Source organism: Hakea prostrata, chromosome 1 (assembly GCF_041222555.1).
Source record: "Hakea prostrata isolate BN-2017 chromosome 1, UWA_Hpros_2, whole genome shotgun sequence".
NCBI classification, from domain to species: Eukaryota; Viridiplantae; Streptophyta; class Magnoliopsida; order Proteales; family Proteaceae; genus Hakea; species Hakea prostrata.
In genome coordinates, this window is record NC_142600.1 from 8806340 (window position 1) to 8832456 (window position 26117).

Here is a 26117-nt window from a genome sequence, read left to right on the forward strand (position 1 = left end):
TAATAATTCACAAAATGTTACTAATTTATAGACTTGACCATTAGACTTTTTCTATGGTGGGACCATATGTTGGCGGTTCAGCCACATCATCATTCAGCCACCGCACGAGTAGGTGATGCGACATTGCGACCCACCTTGCATCTGAGGATTGAGGGATAGAAAGAATAACGGAAACCCTAAACTACCCTTCCATGTAATTTCTTAAATTGCCAGTGGGAGTTGGATGGGTCCCCTATGTCAACTATCATTTGACAGTTGGACACAAGTGTGGTGGGCCACTCTATAGTCACAGTCAAACCCTTTTTATTTTGCTTACCTTGTTGGCAGTTTCGACTCAGGGGGAGAGACTGAAACTCATAATTTAGTACTCTAATACGACCTTGATTTTATACTTGAGGAGTCTCAATTCATAAGGTTGACAAACCAACTATTTCGTCATCTTCTTGATGGATTCTTTGGAGAGAGAGTGAGGATTCCTCCAGCTCATCCAGTATGCATATGATAATTGAGTCTGGATCCTCTATCCCAGTACTTGTACCTTCAAATTTCCACAGGATCTGAATTAATGCTAATTAGGCCAGTTAGATCCAGATCTTCCCGACGGGTTTGACCCGGATGGGGCTCCAGACTTACTCGGGAAAGATGCCGTCATTCATGACCACCCAAAAGGTAACACTTACAATATAAAAACATAAAGACCCCTCCGGTAAGCAACCAATACACTCCGAGTATAATGTCAACTCAGCAGCTGATTGAATGGGACCAACGACAAGAAAGCATGATCATAGGAGAAACAATAGCTAGAGACCTCACTCTGTTCATTATCTGACTTTGTCATCGGAGGTGGTTGGCCGGCACACAAGCCGGCCGGCATCTAACCTTTCTTGCAGGACTCATCGTCCCAGATACGAGAAGGGGCTCAGTCGGATCTAGAAGTATAAGTCATGTAGAGGATTTATAGATGGACTTCTTAACAATCGAATCAATCATTTGAATTTAAATTTGAATTCGAATCCATCAGGAGTTTTATATCAAGAAAACTCAAAACAAGAAAAGAATAAGAATTGATTCGAATTTCAAATCCAAAAGAGTTGCATACTAACTTTATCTAGTTGTGATAAAGATTTAGTAAATTCAAATGTAATAAATACCTTAGAGAACCCATTCAATTATGGACATAGGTTGCACAGTGCATTCAAACTACTCCAATTCCGTGTCGTCTTCCACATCTTCTTATCGAATCCTAACTTAACAGTTTATGATACTATAAAAAGAAAGCAAATTTCATTTACACCCATGTATTTGCATACAATTATGTTTACGCCCCTATAATTTAGTCTATAACGTTTGCACCCTTATTTTTTGAATTATATAACAATTGTATGGCTGTTGTTATAATAAAAGGTTAAGTGATAATTTACAACAACGGTTGATAAAAACTGACCATATCAAACTTGTTAATATTTTTATTCTTCCTAATAAAAGGGCAGGCGATTCCTATTAATGTGGATTTCCTACCACAAATTTAATATAGTAAGTTGAACGGATCTCTCTCTCTCATGCCAAATTCATGGATACAAATTTCTACCCAAAAAATTTCAAATGAGTAAAATAGTTTTGCCCAACTTAGGATTAAAATTCAAGGTATAAATATTAGATCCCCTATAAGGCATCACAACTTGAATCAAGTCAGAAAATCTGTTGGGTTGGGATCGATTAAGCCTCTTGCCCAAACAGGGTCAAGGCTCTACTTGGTCCCAACTCATTTGGTTTTGTGACTTCTTGTTTCAATTTCTCTTGGCTCAAATAATTAAGCTTAATTGGAGAATTGATAATGGGCTCACGCCAACATCTTATGTTAATATGTATATTAGGCTTCCTTCTATGGAAGGCAGAAGCTAGAATTTTTGAGTTTCGGCTTCTTAAATCAACTGATGGAAATAGCACCTTGGATGGTGAAACTCCCACTCCATCAACAGCTCCAACAACAACACCATCACCAACATCGGCATCAAGAAATGCTTCAACTCCAACATTAGCACCATCACCAACATCGACACTAGAAAATGCTTCAACACCAGCACTAGCACCAATATCTGCAAATGTTTCAGGATCTGCATTAGGAAATGATACACAATGTACAGTGTTTGATGTCACCAAGTATGGAGCAATTGGTGATGGAACAACAGATAATAATAAGGCTTTTGTTGATGCATGGGCTGCTGCATGTAATTCTACGGAGCCATCTGCCCTTGTGGTCCCGAAAGGAGACTATTCTCTTACTTCAATAACGTTTTATGGTCCTTGCGGAAACAATAAATCTCCTCGTGTTGAGATAAATGGCAAATTAATAGCCCCATCAATCATGACATCTGATGGAGCATGGATCACATTTAGAGGCATAAGCGAGTTGAAGATCACTGGGGTTGGAACCGGATCCTTGGACGGTCAAGGGGAAGCCACTTGGAGCCATAGTTGTAATCATACCGCGAATTTAAATTGCACAATGTCCCCAACAGTGAGTAGTTGTTTCGTACATGAAAAAAAAAATGGAAAGTAATATTTATTTCCTTTTCTTAACTTTTGCTTTGGTTGCAGAGCTTGCACTTTGCTTCGATTACTGGTGGATCATTAAGCGACATAACCTTGATCAATAGTAAGGGTTTTCACATAGCTATTGGCAAAAGCAGTGACTTTATAGTCCATGATGTTAAAATCCAAGCCCCTAAAACAAGCCGAAATACTGATGGCGTGCACATCAGCAACTCATCGAGCATCATTGTTACTAATAGTGAAATTGGAACGGGTGACGATTGTGTGTCCATTGGAGCATGTACTTCCAACATTGTTGTCTCCAATGTCACTTGTGGACCAGGTCACGGCATTAGGTAATCACATGTTAATCATTCTTAGATAATTCAATAAATCCCCCAAGTAATTAGTATAGAAAAACTGATCTAATATAATAAGGGATGCTAAGAAAACCCAACTAGCCCAAGCCCCCTGAACCATGTCATTGCTATTGAGCCACATGGGCTAGACGAAGAAAAGCCCCCTCTATATAGTTTAGCAACAAGCCACTTCTTCGTTTGCGAGGTCTGGGAAGCGGTGGAGCCGTCAATGTCCCTTCCTCCTCTTATTTTTGGGGAGAGCATAGCAAAAAATGAATGATTGGGTTGCTCATATGTTCGGCCATAGTATGGGTGGGCTAGGTTTAGGTCAAGACTATGATGGTTAGGCTCAAGTTTAAGGTAAGCCTGACCCATATTAAGGGGGAGGATGAACCATACCTTAATTGACTTTAACCAAGTTGTGTTCATTGTTTTGTAGCTTGGGAAGCCTTGGAAAGTTTCAAAATGAAAAGGAAGTGAAGGGTTTGAGGGTGCAGAACTGCAGCCTTACTGGTACTGATAATGGTGTTCGAATCAAAACATGGTCAGCATCATCTGATAACACCGTTTCTGATGTTATATTCGAGGATATTATCATGACAAATGTAACGAATCCTATCATCATCAACCAACAATATTGTGACAAGATTCAATGCGACACCACAGTAAGTTCAATAAGCTCAAGGAAAAAGATAGTGTTACATCCATAAGATAATACTTAGATGACTACAGTGTTCATAACATCTCTCGACAGACACAATTCCACTTAATTAAAACCATCCTTTTTTTATTTATTTATTGAATTAATACATATAACTTCTAGTGCATTAAGACTACCAAGATTAGTTGTGGGTTAGCTCTTTTTGCTAGGTTTGTGGTGTAGTTCTATAATCTTCCCCTTTTGTGGTTAATAGAAGGGAGGAAGGTAGGTTGATTGGGTCATAGGAGAAAATCCTGACCCCTACACCTCGAGTTTTTTCTTGAGGACTAGTAATTATTGATTTTATAAACAATTTCTAAGAATACTAACGATGTATATTGTCCTTACCCAATGCACAGCCTTCCCGTGTGAAGCTCACAGATATTCATTTCAAGAACATCAGGGGTACATCTGCCACAAAGCATGCAGTCATCATCTCATGTAGTCAAGATGTACCATGCGAAACAGTAGAGCTTGTTGATATCAACTTGAATTCTACATTGGTTGATGGTGCAACCACTTCAAATTGCACGAATGCAAAAGGGGTTGCTTCTGGTGTTCAAATCCCAGCTTCGTGCTTTTGAGTCCATTCAATTGCAATTCTCACATAGAAACAAGTTTGATTGTTTGTGCTTTGTTCTTAAATATTGATTCCTTCAGTTAGAGGCTTTGGTTTGTTAATTTGACCAGCCCAACAATGTAGGAATTTCAAAAGGAGAAGCATTGAAGTCCTTTCTTTTTGTATGGGCATTGCTACTTGTATTACTTCTCTTTGACTTAAATTCAGAGTTTAATATAGTGATTTTTTTTATTTTCAAGTACTCCAGATTTAATGATTGCTTGATTAGCATATCCCTAATCACATTTTTCTTTTCCTTAAACTTCCTTTGGTAGCCAGAAGGGAAGGATTAAAGGAAAGGGAAGGACAATATAACAAACTCAAAATCATTATTTCAAATTTGGTTAATAGATTTTACTTCGCTTTTTATTTTAAGAAATAAGCAAAAATTACAACCCTGAGAGGTGGCTTAATTGACAAAAAAACAACACTTCCACGTAGTAGGTCAGAGTTTGAGTCTCCTCATGGCTAGGGGCAAAGCCTCACCTATATTGATTAAAGTCTCCCTTGAGGACGTGAGGTGTGCGCAAGCTAGCTAGTACGGATGAACCTCATATACCTTTCTCATTTTGATTACTTAATTTTAATTACTTTGAGGTGCCTCGACAATCCTTTCATGAAAATAATACACAATTGAACACTCAAAGCTTTACTAAGAAAAACTGAACACTAGACAACCTTGTAGAATTTCTCTAAGAGGTTCAAAAAAACCAAAACCAACTACCCTCCAACTTAAAATAGAAAAGAGTCAAAGACAAATTATCAATAAATCCTATCAAGTTCAAAAGGGCTCCTTCATATCCCAATATTTAGACAATCTAACAATTATTATGTAGTGTATAAATCTTTTTTATAATGTAGGTAAATTACGTAATTTTTTCTCGTTAAAAAAAACCGTTGGGTCAAACTAGGAAACCAAAAGCAATAAAGAATATTAATCATGTCATGTGAGTGGTCTCAAAGTCATTAGGAGTCAAACCTATGATCACAATAGTCTCATCTTTTGTAAAGCATAGCAATGCAACTAATCTACAACTTCAATGTTAACACAATCTTATTACATTCTATACTCAATGTTCACTCTCTCACAAAGAAAATGTTTATTTTCTTATGTTTGAGGCTCCTGCAAATTCTTATGGCAAATTAGATGGATGTGACTGAATGTCAGCGATTCTCTCCTTGCAGGGCCTTCCTTCTTCTTTAGACTGGATGTGCCTTAGTTTAGCTTCAGAAATTTTGAGAATTTCTTTTACTTTTAGTTAGGTGTTTTTTAATTATATTTCTAGATCTTCTAATGTATTTGCGGATTTTCTTGTTAAGGGAGCTCGTCGTCTCTCTTTATCTAGGTCTTGGTGGACTATTCCACCAGTGTTTATGATTGATCCATATGTATTGTCCAAGTCTCCTGGCTTTAACTCTTTTTTGTAATTAAGTTTTTAGTTTGTTGATAAAAAAAAAAAAGCATGTGTTTTGATTCCTCTTGTATTGGAGAAGAGAACCTAGATTTGTTCGAGTTTTATCTTTAGAGATAGGGGTAGTATGCAGATCTTAACATAGTTACAGGCTTAGAGCCCACGTGCTTTTCATTTGTAGTCTTACAAGAGGGCATAGCAACATGTACAGGCCTCCTTGCTACTGGAGAAGACCTGGATGAGATCTACTTATGCCAGATAATCGCAAACCCTTCAAATTGTTAATAGAGTGCACCCAAAGTGGTGAGTGGTGTCCCCATAGTAAATGATATCCAAAATTACTTGACAAACCAAATGATGATATGTAATTACTTTTTCATCTCTAAAAAAGCTAATAATGTGGTAGATATTCTAGCCTAGAAAGCTTGTTGATTTCCAGCTCGACGACTTATCTCCAATCTATTGAATGGCTCTAAGACCAATGTAGCGAAGATGCCATGGCCTGGTTTGCTTTTGAATAAATTCGCAGGTTAACCAAAAAAAGTTTATTTTTTCTTTAGTCCAATTCTTGTAATCACATAAAAAATGAACAGAATTTAAAATCCCCATGGGTGTTGCTTCAGTCCTGCAGACGGTTAAGCAAAACAATTTTGCCCCTTTGGTCTTCGATCACGGTCATTGAAATTCAACCGTCGAAATTAAATATCAACCGAGATTTTGGATCTACGGACAGAAATCTTACTAAGCAATTTTGGATCCCCATGAATAAGTGAGTCCATAATTAATAGTAGATTTGCCACGTGTAAATGTCGGTGAAGAAGAGGGAATAAAAAAAGGGTGGTAGTAAAGTAAACGACCAAACTTTTCGGTGAAGAGGTGTAGCCGTGTAGGTGGAATTAAAATACACCATCATCAATTCATAACGTAAGAAGTAGTAGAGTAGAACACTGGCATTGCAGCCTTTGCCAACTGCTACGGTGCTACCACCAGTGAGGGCTGTGACTCGTGAGGCACATGAAAAATGAAAAATCAAGTCCACGTGGCAGGGTTCAGAAACACGAGATCCTCAAGCGTTCTTCATTGATTGACAAGGGATAGGTTGGTAATTATGCACAAAGAAAAGGTCATTTTCGAAGAACAGGTTTAAAAGAAGCTCAAACATACACAGCCCGGACAGCGAAGGTTTTTGAAAGAAGAAAGAGAAAGTAGTTCAAGTTCTCTTTTTTTTATTTTTTTTTTTTTTTTTTTTTTATTATTAATATCTTGCGAGTGGTCCCATTTGTCTTTCCATTCCGTATTATATTTATATTTATTTATTCTTTACCCCAAAAAAATCTATTTATTATTGGTTTCTATTTAAAGCTTTGGGAAGACCGTCTTCGATCTCAGTTAGGAAGTAGGAACTAGGAAGTATAAATGACTGAAGGCTTCTCTGTTTCACCCTTTACGGCTTTAATGGCGGATTCTGATTCTGAGCTACCGACATCGCGAAAAACGCCCTCAGATTCAAAGTGGAAATCTCAAGGTATAGAATAAAGCTACTTCTGTTTTAGCCTAACCAACGGAATTCTAGTGAGCTTGTTCTTGAAGGAATGCCGTTGGAAATTGACTGTTTGACAGGGAATAATATCTGTTTTCAGTTATATTCTTGATTTGTCTGTAATTCTGCAAAGCTGTTGGAACTCTGCTTTCAGATAATGGAGCTCTGAAGCTTCGTTCAAAGCTCCGGAGCAAAATTCACTAGGTGAAACATTACTTTTTTTTTCCCCCTTCCTCAGGAATTTTCCGGTTCGACTTTTTTGACGGAAAAGGAAATCAATGTTCGTATGGTTTATGTTTAGAAATTTGATTGTGTCGGTGTTTATCCAATTAGTTTCAGGATTCAGCTGCTAGGCTCTGGCATTTTAATTGTAGAAATAAGTTTTTTAGTTGCCTACTTTTTAATTCTGATATCTAACTTTATGACTCATCTGTTTCGCATTCTACTCTGAGCTTCAAAATTCAGTAATAATGCTTACGATGCTTGCGAAATGTTGGCTACTTTTTTCCTTTTCTTTTTAGAACACGAAATAGTTTTCTCATGCAATATTTCTCCCTGAGATCCTCTTTGGCATTTAATTTTCATATAATGTAGATTGCATGAGTTACTGGCTGGATATTCCAATAGTTTCCTCCGTTGTTGAGCTTTTCGATCTTTTCCCCTCTGCAGCGACTCCCGAAGTTCTAATGGCGTATCCGGAGCTTCTTGTTGCGTTCTGAAGGGGAATGGCTACCGAACAAACTGAGTAAAACTAAAGCCGCCTTCTATAGATCTGGTAAGACTGAAACTCTAATTTGAGGTAGAACCATAATGCTTGAGTGTATGGTAGATTTGAATGTTTTTAGTGCTTTAATGGTCGGACTTTTTAACGAATGCCATGAATTCTTAGAGCAGAAGCTTTAATTCGCCTTTCAATCTTTCACATTTTCTACTGAAATCCAGTACCTCTTAACCAGATCTCATCATCTCCAGAAAATAAAGGTTTCCTGTATTCCTGTTGAACTTTGCTAACGTGCGCGCTTGGTATTCTTTAAAGTCTTAGCAGTTGTACCTTGATCAGCGTGCGTTTCCTGCAATAAACCATAGTTCTACGTATCAGTAAGGACGATTTGTATGACCGATATTGATATTGTCATGCGTATATCGCGGATATCTAAGTCCCGCCCGACACCCCCGAAAACATCTTTTGCAGAAATCGGTCGAAAATAAAATAAAAACAACTTTTAGGGCCGATTTGAGCGATACATATCGATATTCTGTTGGTTTCAGAACTGACTGTCGCCTTTCAATACATGAACAGAAAACCAGTGGTGAACACGGAAAATATTCATGTCTCGGTCAGAATTGGTTAAAATATTGTTAAAGCTTGGTTATTTTCAGTACATAATCTGTTCTTTCCAGATCGAGGAGAATTTGTTTCGGATCAAGTCGGCCTTTCCGACGTGGTTTTAAACCGTGCATCGGACTTTAGATTTTCCCTTCTATAATTCTCACTCTCATAGTGCATAGACGTAATGGTGTTCTGCTACTTATTGCATGGTTAATTAATTAATGGGAAGACTAAGTATACAAGAAGCCTGGTTTTGATGACGCAAGAATTTTGTCATTAATGTACACATATAGTAGCCAGACTTTATAGTTACATTAATACCCCCGCTATGCATCTAGGGAGGGAGAGCATAGCAGAGGATCAGAATTGCTTTTTAGCATAGAATGCCTTCCCATTTCTCTTCTTTATATAAAAAGGCTTCTGCTTTTTTGGCTTTTCAATGACCTTCTTTTGGGTTTACTTACTTTGTATGATTACTGTTTGTACTTTTAAATTGTTGGATTAGTTATAATTATCTTTCAAAAAAGTCAAAATGAAATTCACTTTCCAAGTATGACTGGTTGAAACTTACCGACTCCAATTTTTTTTTAAAATGTCCAGCATTTGCTTGATAAATTGAAATGGCAGAGATGCCCCCTCTATTGAATCTGTAGTGAATGTGGTGTACGCTTTTCTTTATTTAATGTCAAGAGGGTGTAACTACTCCCTTCTGTCCATCTTGCTTATGGTGTAGAACGACAATATTTTATCTTTTTTTGTAGTCAGCGTTAATTGTGTCTTGTTTCTTTTGTAGGTCAGCCTATATCTTCCAATGGTTTTCGTTGTTAAATCAAGCCAAGAGGAGATCTTCTAGTCTCGCACAGGCAAAGTCATTTCCACATTCTAGATCAAGCGATTCCACATGAACCACCCAAATCTTCTTTCTTTTTTTGCACTTTTTCCCTTCCTTTTCTCCCTACTGTTTGTCTTTCCTCCGGCAATTGCTGATTTGAATTCAGACAAACAAGCCCTCCTGGACTTTGCAGCTACTGTGCCTCACGGTAGGAAACTCAATTGGAATTCCAGTGCTCCAGTTTGCTCATCATGGGTTGGCATTACTTGCTCCCGTGATGGTGTTCGAGTGGTTAATCTGAGGCTCCCTGGTGTAGGACTGACTGGCCCTATCCCAGCCAATACTCTTGGAAAGCTAGATGCTCTCAGAATTCTGAGCCTTCGATCCAATCACCTCAGTGGAGGTCTCCCTTCTGATGTTTCATCCCATCCTTCACTCCATTACCTCTACCTGCAACATAACAACTTCTCTGGTAATATCCCTGCTCTTTCTCCTGAAATCAAATTACTTGAGCTATCCTTCAATTCCTTCAGTGGCAGGATTCCAGAAACACTACAGAATCTGACACAACTTACTGGGTTATACCTCCAGAACAACTTCCTTTCTGGACCAATCCCCAATCTGAATCTCCCAAGTCTCAAATATTTGAATTTGAGCCACAACAACCTGAATGGCTCCATACCGGCTTCCCTCCAGAAGTACCCCAATTCATCTTTCATAGGAAACTCTCACTTATGTGGACCACCCCTGAAGCAGTGCTTTCCAATCTCATCTTCACCTTCACCTGCTCCTTCTTCACCCTTTTCTCCAGCAGTTCCTCAACCGCCCAAGGGCTCAAAAGGGAAACTAAGCACGGGGGCTATCATTGCAATTGCTGTTGGAGGTTCTTCAGTTTTATTTCTTCTAGTGCTAACAATCTTGGTATGCTGTCTGAACAAAAAAGATAGTGAAGGTAGAAGCGTCTTGAAGGGGAAGGCCGTGAGTGCTGGAAGAGGTGAGAAGCCTAAGGAGGAATTTGGAAGTGGGGTGCAAGAAGCAGAAAAGAATAAGCTAGTCTTCTTTGAAGGCTGTTCTTATAACTTTGATCTTGAGGATCTGTTAAGGGCATCTGCCGAAGTGCTTGGGAAAGGAAGTTATGGGACAGCCTATAAAGCAGTCATGGAGGACGGGACCACCGTAGTGGTGAAGAGGATGAGGGAAGTGGTGGTTGGGAAGAGGGACTTTGAGCAGCAGATGGAAATTGTTGGACGGGTTGGGCAGCACCCAAATGTTGTGCCACTCCGTGCTTACTACTACTCCAAGGATGAGAAACTGTTGGTTTGTGATTACATCTCAGATGGCAGCTTGTCTGCACTAATGCATGGTATGTCCATTTGATCTTTAAAAAACTTTTCAAGTTTTTCCTTTCCCTTTCCGAAAATGTCATGCTATTATTTTCTGACCATTTTTTTTCTCAATATGTTATTTCCATATACTACATTTCCTTCAGCATCATAGATGGTTTCTGGTTTTGGCTTTATGGAAACATTCAGGGAAAATGTTGGACCATTTCTAAAACGGGGATCAAGGAACTTGATTTATGGCGTTAAGATTCTTAGACCGTGTCATAACACGGCTGAAGTAACAGCTAACAGAACAACTGAACTGTTAGTTCAATTATTGACATTCATATTCTTAATCCCTTTCATAATCATTGACAATTTGTAGGATAGATCAGGATTCTCACCTTCCAAGGGCAAATGCAGGTTCAATCCTTCCCATGTTAAATGCAGTACAAGAAGACTTAAATTGCTCTCTAGTTGAATCCTGTGGTCATTTGGAAATTATATTACTATGAACTACAAATATAATAATGGAATTTAATTTAATTTTCTCTCTTAAAGATGACTTGACTTGCTCTTGTCTTGATATGTTTTGTAATTTATGCACTCCAGTTAATGTGTGGTTTGTAGTTCTACTTTTCTGTATGGCTCATGCTCCCCTCTGTAATGTTATAACAGGAAACAGGGGCACTGGAAGAACATCACTTGACTGGGACTCCAGGGTCAAGATAGCCCTTGGAGCTGCAAGGGGCATCGCGCACATCCACTCTGAGGGTGGGGGAAAGTTCACCCATGGCAACATAAAGTCCTCGAATGTCCTTCTCAACCAAGACCTAGATGGCTGCATTTCAGATTTTGGGTTATCCCCTCTCATGAACATCACTGCAGCTGCTCCATCCCGAAGCATAGGTTACAGAGCTCCTGAGGTGATTGAAACTCGGAAACCTACTCAGAAATCTGATGTGTATAGCTTTGGTGTGCTGCTTCTTGAGATGTTAACGGGAAAAGCCCCTCTGCAATCACCTGGGCATGAGGACATGGTTGATCTACCAAGGTGGGTACAGTCCGTTGTTCGAGAGGAATGGACAGCTGAGGTGTTTGATGTTGAGCTAATGAGATATCAAAATATCGAAGAAGAGATGGTCCAAATGCTGCAAATAGCCATGTCTTGTGTGGGAAAGGTTCCAGATATGCGACCCAAGATGGATGAAGTGGTCAGAATGATTGAGGAAATCCAAACATCTGCTTCACAGAACCGCCCTTCCTCTGAGGGGGATAAATCAAAGGATTCTAATGTGCAAACACCGTGACTGCATCAGTTTTCTGGGTCTAGTTAATAATCATTCCCATGTATTTAATCTGATTTAGGAGTGAAGTCAAAACATTTTTTTTCTTTCTGCATATTTGAAGAGATTTCCACCAAAAAGTTGCTTAGACCTGTATGCATTGTTGAACTGCAAAATTTGTCCATTGCATGTACTTAAAAATATTTTCTCATGATTTGGTTCAGCAATTTGTAAGTGTAACAAATGTTGTTTCATGTTATTATAATTTATAAATTTGATTGATTTGATCCACAGTGAACTTCCTCAGTGTTTCGATCAGTGCTCCTGTTTTTCCTTCCCAGCCCCCTCTTGCATTCGGAGTTTCAAATATTCATTTAGAGGAAGCAGAACAAATCACAATCGATCTGGACCAAAGGATGATTGAAGTCGCCTATGCATATCTGTCTTAAGGTGCTAAAACTGCCATAATTTATCATTCTGTATCATGTTCGAAGATATTCGATTCCATTCAGTGAGAAATCCGCTTCAAAACAGTAAAAACAACTACAATCTTATCCCAACTAAATGGATTTGAAAGAAATTGAGATAGTAGTATACATACCAAATAACGAAAAGTACAAGAAGAGTAACGAAATACTACTTGGTTGGTGGCCCTGGTATCGGCATAAATACACTTACCCTTCCTTAGTATAATATATTTCAGATTTTATGCCAGTCAAGATAGAAGTTTATGCTCTTTTCACATATTTTCATAATATATTAGGAAGGGTTCTATGTGGATTCTACTCTGATCCCACTTTTGATTATTCTTTTGAAATCCAAATCATTTACCTATATGAAGAAGAAAGTTATTGATTTACATGGTTGGATACTCGACAAGTGTATAATTTAAAAATAAAATTTTAATTTTAAAAAATTTTCAAAAATGTAAAAATTCAAGTCTACTCTCCCCCTTAACCCTTCCAATCGTGTGGATTGAATTTTTTTTCTTTGTCCAATGTTGATACAGAATCCTTTTGCATGGTGAAAAAGTGTGAAAAGATGACGACACTCCAAAGTCAGCCTAAACAGCACTGTGACACACGGCAGGGTTAGCGTTCAAAAGTTATGATTGCTTAAGCAGGGATATGAATGTCAAATTAGGTGGCTCAAAAGGGTAAAATGTTCACAGTCTTCTTCTAAAAGGAACCACTGGGGCTCTGGCTTCTGTGCAAAACCAGAGAATCAGGGGTCTCTGGAGTGGTCGTCGATCCGCTCTAGAGCCCATCTCTGCCAGCGGCGACGGTTATTGACGAGGATCAAGCGTCTCTTGTGAAATTCTAGTTTCCCTTTCACGTACGCTCTTTCTTCTCGTCTCCAGCTTTTATTTTTAAAAGAAAATCGCCATGGCTCTGTAAATCCAGTTTGTGGCCTGCCTCTAATTAATGAGATCGTAATTTTTTTTTTTTATTTTGGTTATGTCTGTCCTATATTCTTAGAATTATGCAGGTGATTGGCCCTTGATTTGAGATGTTAAGCGTTTATATTGTCTCATAGATTTGGAGAAATTCAGACGTAATTTGCATATTCTTAAGTTGTTCCTTTGGCTGAGTTTTGGGTTTTCTTTGTGTAAGACTCATTATTGGAGAAATTGATGCTAAAACTTTTAGCATTGAGCATCCTTTCGCTGATTACTAGAATTTTTCAATCTGTATTGATCAGTGTATAGAGGTTACTTTTTAAATTTATGCCATGATATTTTGGTGTAAAGGTTTCTTCTTGTAGGAGTTAGGTTTTAACTCGTGATTTTCTGTTGATGCAGCCGCATCTCATGGCGTCAAAGCGTATAGTGAAGGAACTCAAGGATTTGCAGAAGGATCCTCCAACATCTTGCAGTGCTGGTATGCATCCTCAATAGTTTGGCCATTGCTCTCCTTGATTTTGCAGTCCACCATAATATTCTATTTGTTTATTTTTATTTTTTTGTTGAATAGTTGTCTATCTTTCTAAATCCACGATAACAACGGCAACTCAACCTTGTCATCAAAAGGGTTGGCTACATGATCGTGCCCTCCAATCAACTCTATTCTGGGCTTCTGGCCTTACTTGATATAATAGAGAATTCAATGCCTTACAAGCTTGCAGTTCTTAAACTAGTCACTACACCATCATATGTATCTTAAATAATCCACATTTTTACTTGAAACACCCTTTTTTGGTATTTTTTTGAAGTTAACTCTACAGGGAGTTCATTATAAGCTTTTGTCTGTTCAATTAACTCGATATGGAGATTCTTCTTGATCTGGTTTTAGCCATTAATTGTTTGCAAACTTAGTTATTTCAAAAAATTCTTTAATCTATTTTAAATGTTGATATGTCAATCTGCCATTTGTTTATTTCTATGAACCTGTGACTGAGAACACTAACCTAATTATAAATTGTCCCGTTATGCACATCTCTCCACGGCGTCTAATTTGCTTTACTAACATTTTACTTACTGCTCCCCCCCACCCCCTTAAGCTGTGATGTATCAATCTGTGTCTTAACCGCTACACATGGGTGCCTGTTTTCTTGTTTTGTACATAGAGCTCTTAATGACCATTTCTCATATTTGTCGCATTCATATAAAAGATTTATACCATGAATCTTTTTTTGTTAATAGGTCCTGTTGCGGAAGACATGTTTCATTGGCAAGCAACAATTATGGGCCCTCCTGATAGCCCATATTCAGGAGGTGTTTTCCTAGTCAGCATCCATTTTCCTCCGGATTACCCTTTCAAGCCCCCCAAGGTACTGATTTGTTTCTGATGTATTTATGTTAATGTAACATGTTTGTTGAAAATGAGAATGTTAAGCATTAAGCAGTAATACACTATCGTGTATGGTAAGGCTGTGTGCTTTGTGTTAATTGTATGGTTTATGGTCCTTCATTGTTCTTCTGTTAGCGATGTGTCATCTTGTTTGTGTTCAGGTCACTGTTCTCCTGTTGGTGATTTTCTGTCATGTTGTGATGATTATTGACATGTGTCTTATGGCTTGGTGAATTAGACATTTTTTGCAACATTCGTAGCCATAGTTCTCTAGCTTTTGGTGGGTGGAGAGATGAGGGTGAAGTAGTTTGTGGAAGGATGAGTTGCTTCATGGTTACTTGTTTGGTACCAAAATGGAATTGATGCTCTATCTCTTAGTCAAGCTGATATTTGTATGTGTGGCAAATTACTGAAGCTGAATGCAAATTTTTTGCAAGATCGCACCAAGTGCTATGAATGTAGGAATGACAAGTATGGTGCTGGAATTGGTTCATGTACTTTATCACTGGGGTTTGACTTGTGTCTGTTAAGGTGGGTATAGTGTATTTCACACCTGTGTGGCATTGGACAGTTTGTTCTGCCACTAATAGTAGATCACTGTAGGGTGAAGAAGAAGAAGAAGCGGGAGGGGGCGGGGGTTGGAGTTGGAGATTTTCAGTTGTTTTCCCATGAATGCAAGCCCAAGAAACCCAACATGTGGTCACATAGATTACAGTCCTAGGAAACAAGGTTCTTATTGTGTTTCTTGTAATGCTATCTAACCGAAAAAAGTCATCCACTACCCGTAAGTGTCCCTCCCCCATCCCCCAAAAGGAAAAAGAAAAGAACCCACTATTTCTCAAAACAACCGGGCACCTTCTGTTTCTTTTTTTCTAAATATTTGTGGATGATTAACTTTCACCTGAATTATGCAAGTGTCCAAGAATACCGCTAGCTAGTACTATTACTTGCAAAATAAATGAAAATAACTTGTAAACAAAAATATTCACAAATTTCTCTGTAAAGAACAAAAATATTAAAGAGAACATGCCCATAGATGTAGTAATTTTAGTGTTACTCTTACATTTTTGCTTGTTCCTATAATGGTGCACTCATGATAAATTTAACTCCTAGGTTCACAGAGCTTAAATATGTTATTTTTGTGCTTGAGTGGTGGGTTCCAAACAGGATATTAGAGATTGGAATGTAGACATTAGCACGTGTCCAGTAATTTGACCAAGGAGAGGTTAATACGGCTGTGCTAAAGAAGTAAAGATGGGTTTTTCTAGAACATATTTAGTGGACAGTCATTGTTTAAGATCTGAATTTGATAGTAAGTGATCAAGTAGGATGATTGGATTTAACTAATCGTTACTTCATAAGATGCAATAAACCTGTTCAAAGATTGGTTTTTCCAACTTTCAAATTTGAGTTAGATTTATGGTTTAAGGTGTTCTTAAACTCGAAGTTCCTTCATGCGCAAGGTTTGATCTTTTAGCCGAAATCATGAACAAAATGGTTTTTGATCGAAGGGTTTTTGTGGACTTATTCATCTAGTGATCTTGATAGTTTCACAATACTTGGTATTTCAGGTTGCATTTAGGACGAAGGTCTTCCACCCAAACATCAATAGCAATGGAAGCATTTGTTTGGATATCCTTAAAGAACAATGGAGCCCAGCACTCACAATCTCGAAGGTATGATTCCTGTGATGCAGCTGATCCTTTTCATGTTCGTCTTACCTTCTGCTAATCTTTACCCTTTTGCAGTAGCTTAAGGCTTTGCTTTTACTTGTAGATCTTGGTTATGTGGAATGAAAGTTATTAATATGCACAATACTCATCCATGTTTATGCAAAAAACAGGATTAACAAGACAATGGTTTTCAGTAAAGGATGGGAAATAGAATGTTGTGTGATATTAAATGTATATGTTGGAACTAATGAACTATAGTTATAGGGTAAGTGACATTATGTTGAGTACCAGTAAAAATTCTGGGGTCTGGTTTGATGAAATGTTCATTATATTCTAACATGTGAGCATGCTTCAGGCTTTTTAGGTGTTCAGGGATCTTTATTATATTAAATTTTTTAATAATTTATTGTGTTTTGGTTTTTCCTGGGGATTCCAACTAACTGGTGTGGTTTTATGGTCTGTTGACTTTTGGATGGTGAATGTCTTCACGGTGGCATGCTTGTAATAATTATATTATTGACAGCTATGAGAAGTGTAATATTTGGTAGGGATAGACACTGAAACAGGAGTTGGGGGCAGATTTGGAGCTCGTGTGTATGGAGAGGGAGGAGTGTTCATATAAACCATGGGGACAGAAAGGATGCCATGAGGAAATGGGGAGGACAGAGAGAGAAAATGGCACACTCCTGGTTCTGGCTTTTAGATGTGAGGGTGTTTTCTCTATACAGGCTCTAGAAGTCCAAAGTTTCAAGATGGAATGCTTCTCAAAACCTTAATACAATGATGGATGCAACCCATTTCTATTTTTCCCTCATATGGCACTGCATACCCATTGATTTGTAGTTTGTGGTGATTCTTGACAATATACTTGCTGCAAAGGATTCAGATAGATTCTTTACTCAATTATACATGGCTCCTTTAAACACCAAGGTTTAGAGTAGGTCATTATGATTTATTGAGAATTAGAATACTGAAAGGATAAATGGTAGGGGTGCAAGTTTGACCCTGACCCCAAATAGGGCTTGGGCTCAATATTTTGGCCCTGAGGGTGGGTTAGGGCCAAGGGCGGGCTTAAGATTACTCTTTGGCCCGCTAGGCCTGTCCCGACCCATCCCTGATTTTTGGTCCTGACCTTGGCCTTGATTCTTGCCCTAATTTTGTCCCTGATGCTTGAACTCAATGAATTAGGAATAGGGACAAGGATGGGGCCAATTAGGGCCAGGGGTAAAGATAGGGCCAAGTATAGGGTCAATCGGGGTTGGATGGGCTTGGCTTAACCCTGTAGGGCTTAGGGTCAGGGACAATAATCCTTAGCCCCAAATTAAGGTCAGGCTGGGAATGAGCTTAGATTAGAATATATAGGGTTGGGCTTGGGATTGCAAAACCCCAGCCCAGCCCTAATAAATGGGTTTTGAGATGCTTCTTGGGGAAAATAGAAAGTATTTTAAGAGGTAGGTATTGGAGGTGTTTTTTTTTTTTTTTTGGGGGGGGGGGGGGTGTTTCAAGGAATAAAGCATCAAAGGTTTTTTGTAGAAGGAGGACCAGATAGGTTTTGCGATTTCGTGATGCAAGCTTCGTTTGAAATGTGGTTAAAGGATGTGAAATAAAATGGAAAGTATTATAATCCTAACCAAGAGTTTCCTCAATCTATTAATAAAATTTTACTCAAATTTCTCAACCAAATTTCTTTTAGTTGAATAGGAAAATAAATAATCAATTCAAAAAGGTTTGTTTGCTAAGGTTTTAAGCTAATTTATTGATCATTATCGTAGAAGTTTCCTTTTTAAGTTAGTTTGACTTCCCTTTGTTTTTCTTTACTTGCTGGTCAGTGATTATAGAAAGACATGGCCAAGTTTAATTCCCTTTGTTTACCTTTACTTCCTGGTCAATGGTTAAAGAAAAGGCATGGTCAAGTCTTGTTTGTAAATTTTGTGTTAGCGACCATTGCAGTAATAGCTTGGATTTGCCATGGTTTTTGTTCGCGCTTTTTTTTTTTTAAGCAATTTTTTGATTGATTGATCAGCATAATGTAAATCCTATTCTTTGTCTGTTGCATAAAAATTTAGTGTTTGGGGTAGCTGTTATGTCATAGAAATTGCATTTCTGTAATAATCAAGCTGTTATGTCATAGAAATTGCATTTCTGTCATAATCAAGCCTTCTTAATTCATTCGTAACATTCAGAAAAAAAATTAGAGAGCAAATCTATTTCCAAAAAGAAGTTTCAGCCATGAAATGAGATGGAAAAATTGGACTTTTAGAGAAAGCTATTGGATAATGTCGACACATACAAATTAAGCTTGTTGAGCCTTTCCTAAGAACCTAGGGCAAGCTATTAAAAATTGGCACTGGGTGGGGACATTCTCCATAAATTGTGGTGGTTAGTTCTGGACAATGTGTCTGGTGGTTAGTTCTGTACAGTGTCCAGGAATTCGCTGGACTCTCAGGTTGGGGGTTAATTGGGGTGTTGTCAGTCAATTCCAGGTTGAATCAGCTGATTCTGGTTGTACTTTTAGATTTTGCTTGCAGTTGGTTAAGTAAATCATGTTCTGTGAGTTTGTACATTTTACAACCTTGTTGGATCTTAAAACATTTGTGGAATTACTTTGGACCTCCCAACTGTTCTTCCCCCAATAAAATGCAAGTTAATAAGGATATAATACATTTCTAGAAGCAAAATTTGAATGGAATATGGCATGCATTATATGTTGAATCAATCCTATTCACTGCAAATCAGGTAACAGTTTAATGTTAGAACTCAATTTTATCCCTGCAAATCAGGTCCTGCTCTCGATTTGCTCCCTGTTGACGGACCCAAACCCTGATGATCCACTTGTACCAGAGATTGCTCACATGTACAAGTCTGACCGGAATAAATATGAGACAACTGCACGGAGTTGGACACAGAAGTACGCAATGGGATGAAGGGAAAACACCAGGGAATGAACTTTGAGTGATGTGTAAAGAAAAGGTTTCTGTTTTGTCATCAAACGAAAAACAAGGTTTGATATGAAATACCCTTTGCACTTGCTTTCTGTGAAACTGACCTCTAGACTTAAAAAGGGGGCAATAACTGTACCCAGAGAATGTTGCTCTGGTTTCCATTGTTTTCCTAATTGATGATTCTGTTTAAAGTTCATCCTATGATTCTGTTTCCTTTCTTAGTACTGATTACAGAGACTACCCATGAGCAGGGGCTTCTGGTTTTTCTTCTTTCCTTGTGCTTTTAATCCCCTATCAGTAATGAAAGGTTTTATTCCGTCAGTCTTAGTTGATTAGCCTCCATTAATATTGGAATTGATTGGAAAAAAACAAAGTGTGTATCATCCTCTAATGGGGGAGCACACCTGACGGCTTTACAGCCACAAATTACATGGGATTCACATGCTAAAAATTATAAAACATTAAAAAAAAAAAATCCATCAAGCCCTGTGGGTCTCTTATAATTTGTGATCAACAGCCGATAAGGAGACAATCCAGACTCCGAAAAAACACTAGAAAAATAAAAAGATAAAGCAAGTTTTGGGACCTGGAAGCAAGCGTGACAAAATCAGCAATGCAGCTTGAGAGAACCCACCAGGCACCAGAGACCACTTTATCTATTCATTCTAATGAGTGCATTAATGAAGATCGATTGTTCATTACATCAAAACCAGCAACCCAAAAACAATTGTAAGAGCCTCAGCTCCCAGGATAGCACCCATAATGGATCGCGAAGACATTTAAAATTGATCCTTTGAGTTTCTATGAAAATCAACCGCAGCATCCAACGGTCAGGCTACCCCGCAGGTGTTGATGCTGTTGCATGGCTCTCTTGTATATCTTTAGATCACACATCTTCTAGATCTAACGGCTATTGAAATAGAAAGGTTGAACTTTAAGACGAGGTCAACCCATTCCTATTGAAACGACTTCTTGTCAAGAAGAACTACATAGATAGGTGCGATAGAAAATTACATTAGGGCCTGTTTGGTTACATGAATTCAGATATTTCAAATCTTTGGATTCATGAATCTGAGAATTATACCCGTTTGGTTGTAAAAATCTCTAGATTCACCTTTTTACACTAAAAACGTGAATCTGTAGATTTATGGATAAGGGGTGAAATCTAGAGATTTCAAAAAAGCTATACATTTGCACATTCACAAAAATCACATCAATCAAATAGTTTTTTAGGATGAATCTACAGATTCCATTCCACAACCAAACATCTAATTTTATAAATTATAACTCCATAAATTTGAAATCTATAGATTTGAAATTTCTAAATATTTGAAATCTCCAGACTCATGTAACCAAACAGACTCTTAGATTCGCCCTTCGATTTTCTATATAAAAGGCTATAAAACGATGATAAATGGAAAATCTTGTTCCCACTAAAAATTGGACTCTAAGCCCATTAAGATTTGAAAATTTTTTAACATTACCCTTTGAATTATCCTTTAAAATAATGCATCTCTGTATTATCTAATTTATCTATAAAATTCTCGGGTGAAAATATATCCATGGCATCTTTTGTATTAATGTAAACAAGTTAAACTTTTTAAAAAGACAAAAATAACCTTAAACTAAAAACCTTACCTTACTCCTTTTTTTTCTCTTCTTCTACCATCCATGACTTTCTTATCTTCCAATCATAAATTCTTACAAAATTTGAAAGATATGATTCATGAGTTATATTTTTAAACTAATGATGTATGAGTAATATTGAAAATGAATAAATAAAAACTATCTTAGACTACTGGAGTGTTATCAGGGAGGCTAATGGATAAATTGGTTAACTCAAAGAATAGTATTAAATATTAGCGGTAACTTAGGAATACTGAAAATTTCCCTAAGACTTTAAACAAGAGTCTAATTCTAACATTCCGGATTGAATGAAGAGAAACTTCTTCCCACTCAAATTTGGACTCTTGACATCATTAAGATTTTAAAGGAGGAAACATAATTCTAACGAAAAAAGAAAGAAAAAAATTATTTAGAATCTCATTCTAACATTCCAGCGTGAATGAGAGAAGATTTGACTGTTTTTTTTTAAAACAGAGCTCCTGAAGTTGAAGTCCTTCCCAACTACGTAACTGTCTCCTGCTCTGCTCTGTAGAACTCTTTATCACACTCAGCATCTAACTATTACTGCTTATCATAAGTTTTATTTCTCAAGGAGAACTCGTAGAACTCTTATCACACTAAGCATCTAACTGTTACTGTTCATCACAAATTTTCTACTCTCCTATTCCTGTTCAAAATCCAACTGTGTCCGTGTTAGTATCTCGAATTTCATATAAAGGTCTTTCTTTTTTGGTTTTAATTTGATATAAAGGTTCCGGAGCACTTTCTGCTAGAATTCGTTCTATGATGGGAGGAACACGTCGATGTAGTTTAGTCGAGAGAACTCTAGGGGTGAAGTATTCAGAACACAGAACGAGAAAGCTCCTCGATCGATCAGCAACAGGGAAATCCGATACAGGAGAAATTATCAAAACAAAATTGCTGAGAATAAGTGTCACAGATTGCGACGCCACAGATTCCTCAAGTGACGATGATGAGGAAACAGGGCAAACCATGCGACGAGTAAAGAAGTACGTACACGAGATCGAAATGATTGTTCCTACATTGAAGGAAAAACCAGGAACGCAGTTGAGAGAAGGTGATCGGACTTACCGGGAAAGTTTCAGAGGTGTTCGGAGCCGGCCGTGTGGACGTTGGGCGGCGGAAATACGAGATCCGACTCTTCAGAAACGGTTATGGCTTGGTACGTTTGATACGCCAGAAGAAGCAGCTCTTGCATATGATAAAGAAGCCATTAGATTGAAAGGTCCAGATGCCATTACGAACTTTCCGGTGAAAAAGACGGTTGATCATGCTTCTTCATCTTCTTCGAAGACCATGAAAATTCCAGGTGTCATTGCGAACGTTCCTGTAAATTCAAGAACTTCAAGGACCAAGAAGGCGGTTGGTCAAGCTCCTTCATCTTCTGCAAAGACTCCAAGAGTCTCTCCCGTATCGGTGCTCCAGATTGATTGCCGGTCTAATGAAGCATTAGATGAACTTGATCCCGATTTTCGCATTGCATCGCTTATGGACTCACCGATTCGACCCCATGAGAAGGAGTTTTCAAGAAGCTTTTTTGGATCCACGATTTAACACTGAGTTCAAATAATGAAACTACCCCGGGTTCTCAACATTGGGGTGGTTGTATGGTAATGATTTTGACACGTATTCTGTGCCATTTGTCCACTTTGATACAGAAGTATCTAAAAACATGTATGCATTTGGCACAGTTTTTCCGCTTGAGACAGAAGCAATTCTATTTGGAAACGCGGGCCCATGTGAGGCTGGTGACGGTAGTTAAAGGTTATCATGTAATTTCACGATAACCCTCCTCATCACTCTCGTCTCTCTGCACTCTCTCGACGCTCTGGTTATCGTCTCTCTCTGCTCTCTCTCGTCTCTCTGCCCCTCTATCTTCTCTCTTTGGCTCTGTCTCGTCTCGCTCAAGGATCTGGGTTGCTGGACTCTCTCGAGTTTGTCTGCCTGCTTTGTATTGGAGGTTGAAGAAGAGCATCAAGTCGGGCAAACCGATTTCGCTAGAAGAGGAGCCCTTGCATCTGTGACTGCCCTCCTCCTTTGTCTCTCAGCAATATCCCCTGTGGTATGTTTTTGTCTACTCGGTTTTTCCCCAATAATTTATCTTTGGATTGGAGTGAAATTAGGGGTTACCCATTTGACCTCTGGTTGTGGATTTTGCTCTGTAGTTCGAGCAAGATTAAGAGCTTTTGGTTGTGGATTCTGCTCTCAAGGTCTCTCAACTCGTCTCTCATCTCGTTCAACTTGGTGGCAGACTCTCTCTGGTATTGTGCTCTCTGCAACCGACACTCTTCTTCTTCTTCTTCTGTGGTATACTACCGCTCCCACCAGGTATGTTCTTAAATCTGCAGTTTCTTCACAGAAAGGCCAACGAATGAACATATATAAATTTGCTTGGTTGGGAAATTTATGAGGTGATTTAAACTGTTTACATATATAAATTTCTTCTTTTTTCATACGTATGATAAATAGTTCTGAATGGAGGGCTCTTTTCAGGACAACTGAACAGTATATGCTGCAGCTATATAAACCCCAATTTGGTTTTTTCTATGAGGGGTTTCTTTTGGGTTGTATGTGTATTATTGAGATGCATAAAGAAAAATGGAAAACAAAAAAGAGTCCTAAGTCTGCTTACATCGATCGCCATTCAAAAGAGTTGCTACAGGCCAAATTTTCTCTCTACCTGCTTCTCCCCATTACAAGTAATAGTTTGATAAAGGAAATATTATGAATGTCCTGTACCTAATTGAGAAATAAAAGATATTCTTCTTGTTTCCCTCAAAAAGAAAAAAGCACTTTGAAACCACAGATTCATGCAGTGAGATAGCTAACTCTTTTGAACATGCACAACATTTTTTAGTACATATGCTATATGCTAAAAGATTCCCAAATGATGTTTGTTTTGCTAGTTGGGTTAGTTAGAAATTTCAGTTGGGGATCTTTCTTTTGGTGGATGTCAAATAAAAGTAGAGCATACAAGTTCCCAAAGTATTCCTCTTCATGGCTATCCATTCTTTTTCTCTCTATGTATGTCTTTTCAGATTTCTTTTCGATTATATGATTGTCCTTAGTAAAATAGTTTATTCAGCCTTTCACCTGTTGTTTGATTTGTTTCCTTAAGTGATTCATACCTTCGTTAATTAACTAGGAGCCTAAGTTAGGGGTGGGATCTGCATCAATGTTTATGCAGATATCTTTGTCTCCTGGGGTGTAGAAACCCAAAATTCTTGACAGACTGATGTAATCCCCCGTCAGTTGTAGGATAATTCAAATTGAAATCAGCAGTAAATTATGGTTCTTAACCCCTGCTACTATGACTTCTTAGGACAATTCACATATGGACAGCAGCTAATTAGGGCTAAATACACCCAGGGCTACGGGATTTTGACCTAGATTGCAATCTCTTATTTACAATTTTAAAGGCCAAGGACTTATGATTGTTTAACATGATTGTTCGAACTGCATCTAGTTTGATTTATAGTTTAGTTGAATACTTTACTTTGTGGTCTATTATTTAAACACAAGAACTTTGTATCAGGATGTCAACATCCTTTAATGGGGTTTTGAAACTAGTGGCATTTGATAAACTTAAGAGGCTTAAGGGCAAGGATGGTAACAGAAATGAGTAAACTTTGGTGGACAATGGATGGAAAAACTATTGGGGTTCACATAACATGGATAACTCAGCCTCTAGTCTATGGTAATGTTACCTTCAGTTGTATTTACCCTTTTTAACCATTGATCTATTACCTCATACGTACATAATTCATGTGGAATAAATTTGTTGGTATACCCAATAAATTTCATCCTCTCTTCTTCTTCTTCTTCTCTTCCAACCTCCTCCTCCTTGTTCCTTCGGTTGAAATGGACATATCATCTATTTGTATGATAGATTATAGGTGCTTTGTTATATTTGAAAAAAGCTAGAATTTTTCCATGTTCTTTGATTAACTTAAGTTGATGTTGCTTGTTACTTTGCACTTTTGATTGTTTCTTGTTATTTCTGTGCCTCCATTACTATCCCTCCATTAACTTAATTAAGTTGATGTTGCTTGTTACTTTTGATCTTTGATTTAAAGGCCAAAGACTTATGATTGTTTAACATGATTGTTCCAACTGCATCTAGTTTGATTTATAGGGATTTAACTCCAAATTTCCAATTATTGTTCATAACAAACTCTATAATTTGTTTGTAACAAACCAAACTCCACTTTCCTATCTAATTGAATTACGTCTCTCACATCCCGATTGAATTCAAATTGTACATATCCTGATGTAACTGAATCACTATTCTGCTCTGCTCTGTTTCTGTTATAAATGCTCGTTGCTGCCCAATATTTTGTGTGAGCATCTCATACTTGTGTTGGTTTTTGCTTCTTCTTTTTATTTTTGCCGGAGTTTCTATTCGGTAGCACTGAATCTTGATGGAGAAATATGGATGGATATCACCTGCAAAGAAATGGGAATTGTTAAAGATGTTGATTAATTTGAAGTCTCATGATAACCTTCGGTCTGGAATTTCGTTCGTCGACACTTCAAAAAGTGCATTAATTGCATTGGGGTCATAATTGCTACTAATGTTTCTGCTTTCGTTGTCGTTACTGCTGGCTACTATTTTCATGGAAAACCGATGATGGGAATTGCGTTTTACCTTTGGAGTCATAAGGCCAGCTTGGGTTTGGTTTATTAATGTGGGAGCTCAAATTGTGTCCTTTGGCATGGTCATTGGTTTCCCGTCTTTCGTTCTCCATCTGCTTGAATCAGCTCTGTCATCCTCAGTAAAGAAGTTGCTTAAAGCCTCAAAGACAATATATACATGGAGAAGTGAATACCTATTAAACATGTATGAATCCCTTACAAGAATTTGTTGGATATTCTAATCTATCAGTGTTGAGTTTCCTGCCACATTTCGATCATAAGAGTGTTGGTTTGAATTGTGGAAAATCAAGTTCAGTGAAATTGCTTCAAGCAGAATAAAGTACAAGAGGAAGTTCAATCTACAATGTCACACAGGATGCTAGAGTTGCCAAAATATCAGCTCTCAAGCAACCCTGAGGCTTGCCCTTGAAAGGATCATAGGGAATACACAAGCCATTCACCTCATGTCATATAGTACTTCATGGGAAATATTTGCACC

The 26117-nt window shown here is 37.9% G+C and overlaps 3 protein-coding genes across 5 annotated transcripts; all 3 read left to right on the forward strand.

Annotated features, from left to right (window-relative positions):
• Window positions 1-1834: 1834 nt before the first annotated feature.
• On the forward strand, window positions 1835-4175 carry LOC149027220 (exopolygalacturonase-like). The gene is made up of 4 exons (XM_089138910.1): window positions 1835-2518; window positions 2599-2888; window positions 3331-3556; window positions 3951-4175. Exons 1-4 carry the CDS (start codon window positions 1835-1837, stop codon window positions 4173-4175), a joined length of 1425 nt encoding a protein of 474 aa, XP_088995036.1.
• Window positions 4176-6995: 2820 nt separating this feature from the next.
• On the forward strand, window positions 6996-12244 carry LOC149027221 (putative inactive receptor kinase At5g58300). 3 transcript variants are annotated; one of them, XM_089160493.1, is made up of 5 exons: window positions 6996-7147; window positions 7317-7366; window positions 7832-7937; window positions 9286-10687; window positions 11325-12244. In XM_089160493.1, exons 4-5 carry the CDS (start codon window positions 9394-9396, stop codon window positions 11954-11956), a joined length of 1926 nt encoding a protein of 641 aa, XP_089016619.1. In that variant the 5' UTR covers window positions 6996-7147; window positions 7317-7366; window positions 7832-7937; window positions 9286-9393; the 3' UTR covers window positions 11957-12244. The 3 variants fall into 3 exon arrangements, with proteins under 3 accessions (XP_089016619.1, XP_089016612.1, XP_089016627.1); XM_089160486.1 differs by lacking the exon at window positions 7317-7366; XM_089160501.1 differs by lacking the exons at window positions 6996-7147; window positions 7317-7366 and adding an exon at window positions 7372-7442.
• An 825-nt stretch (window positions 12245-13069) lies between these two features.
• LOC149027222 (ubiquitin-conjugating enzyme E2-17 kDa-like) lies at window positions 13070-19671 on the forward strand. The gene is made up of 5 exons (XM_089160514.1): window positions 13070-13267; window positions 13734-13812; window positions 14574-14701; window positions 16293-16397; window positions 19175-19671. The coding sequence occupies exons 2-5, from the start codon at window positions 13743-13745 to the stop codon at window positions 19316-19318; spliced, it is 447 nt and encodes a 148-aa protein (XP_089016640.1). The 5' UTR covers window positions 13070-13267; window positions 13734-13742; the 3' UTR covers window positions 19319-19671.
• Window positions 19672-26117: the final 6446 nt, after the last annotated feature.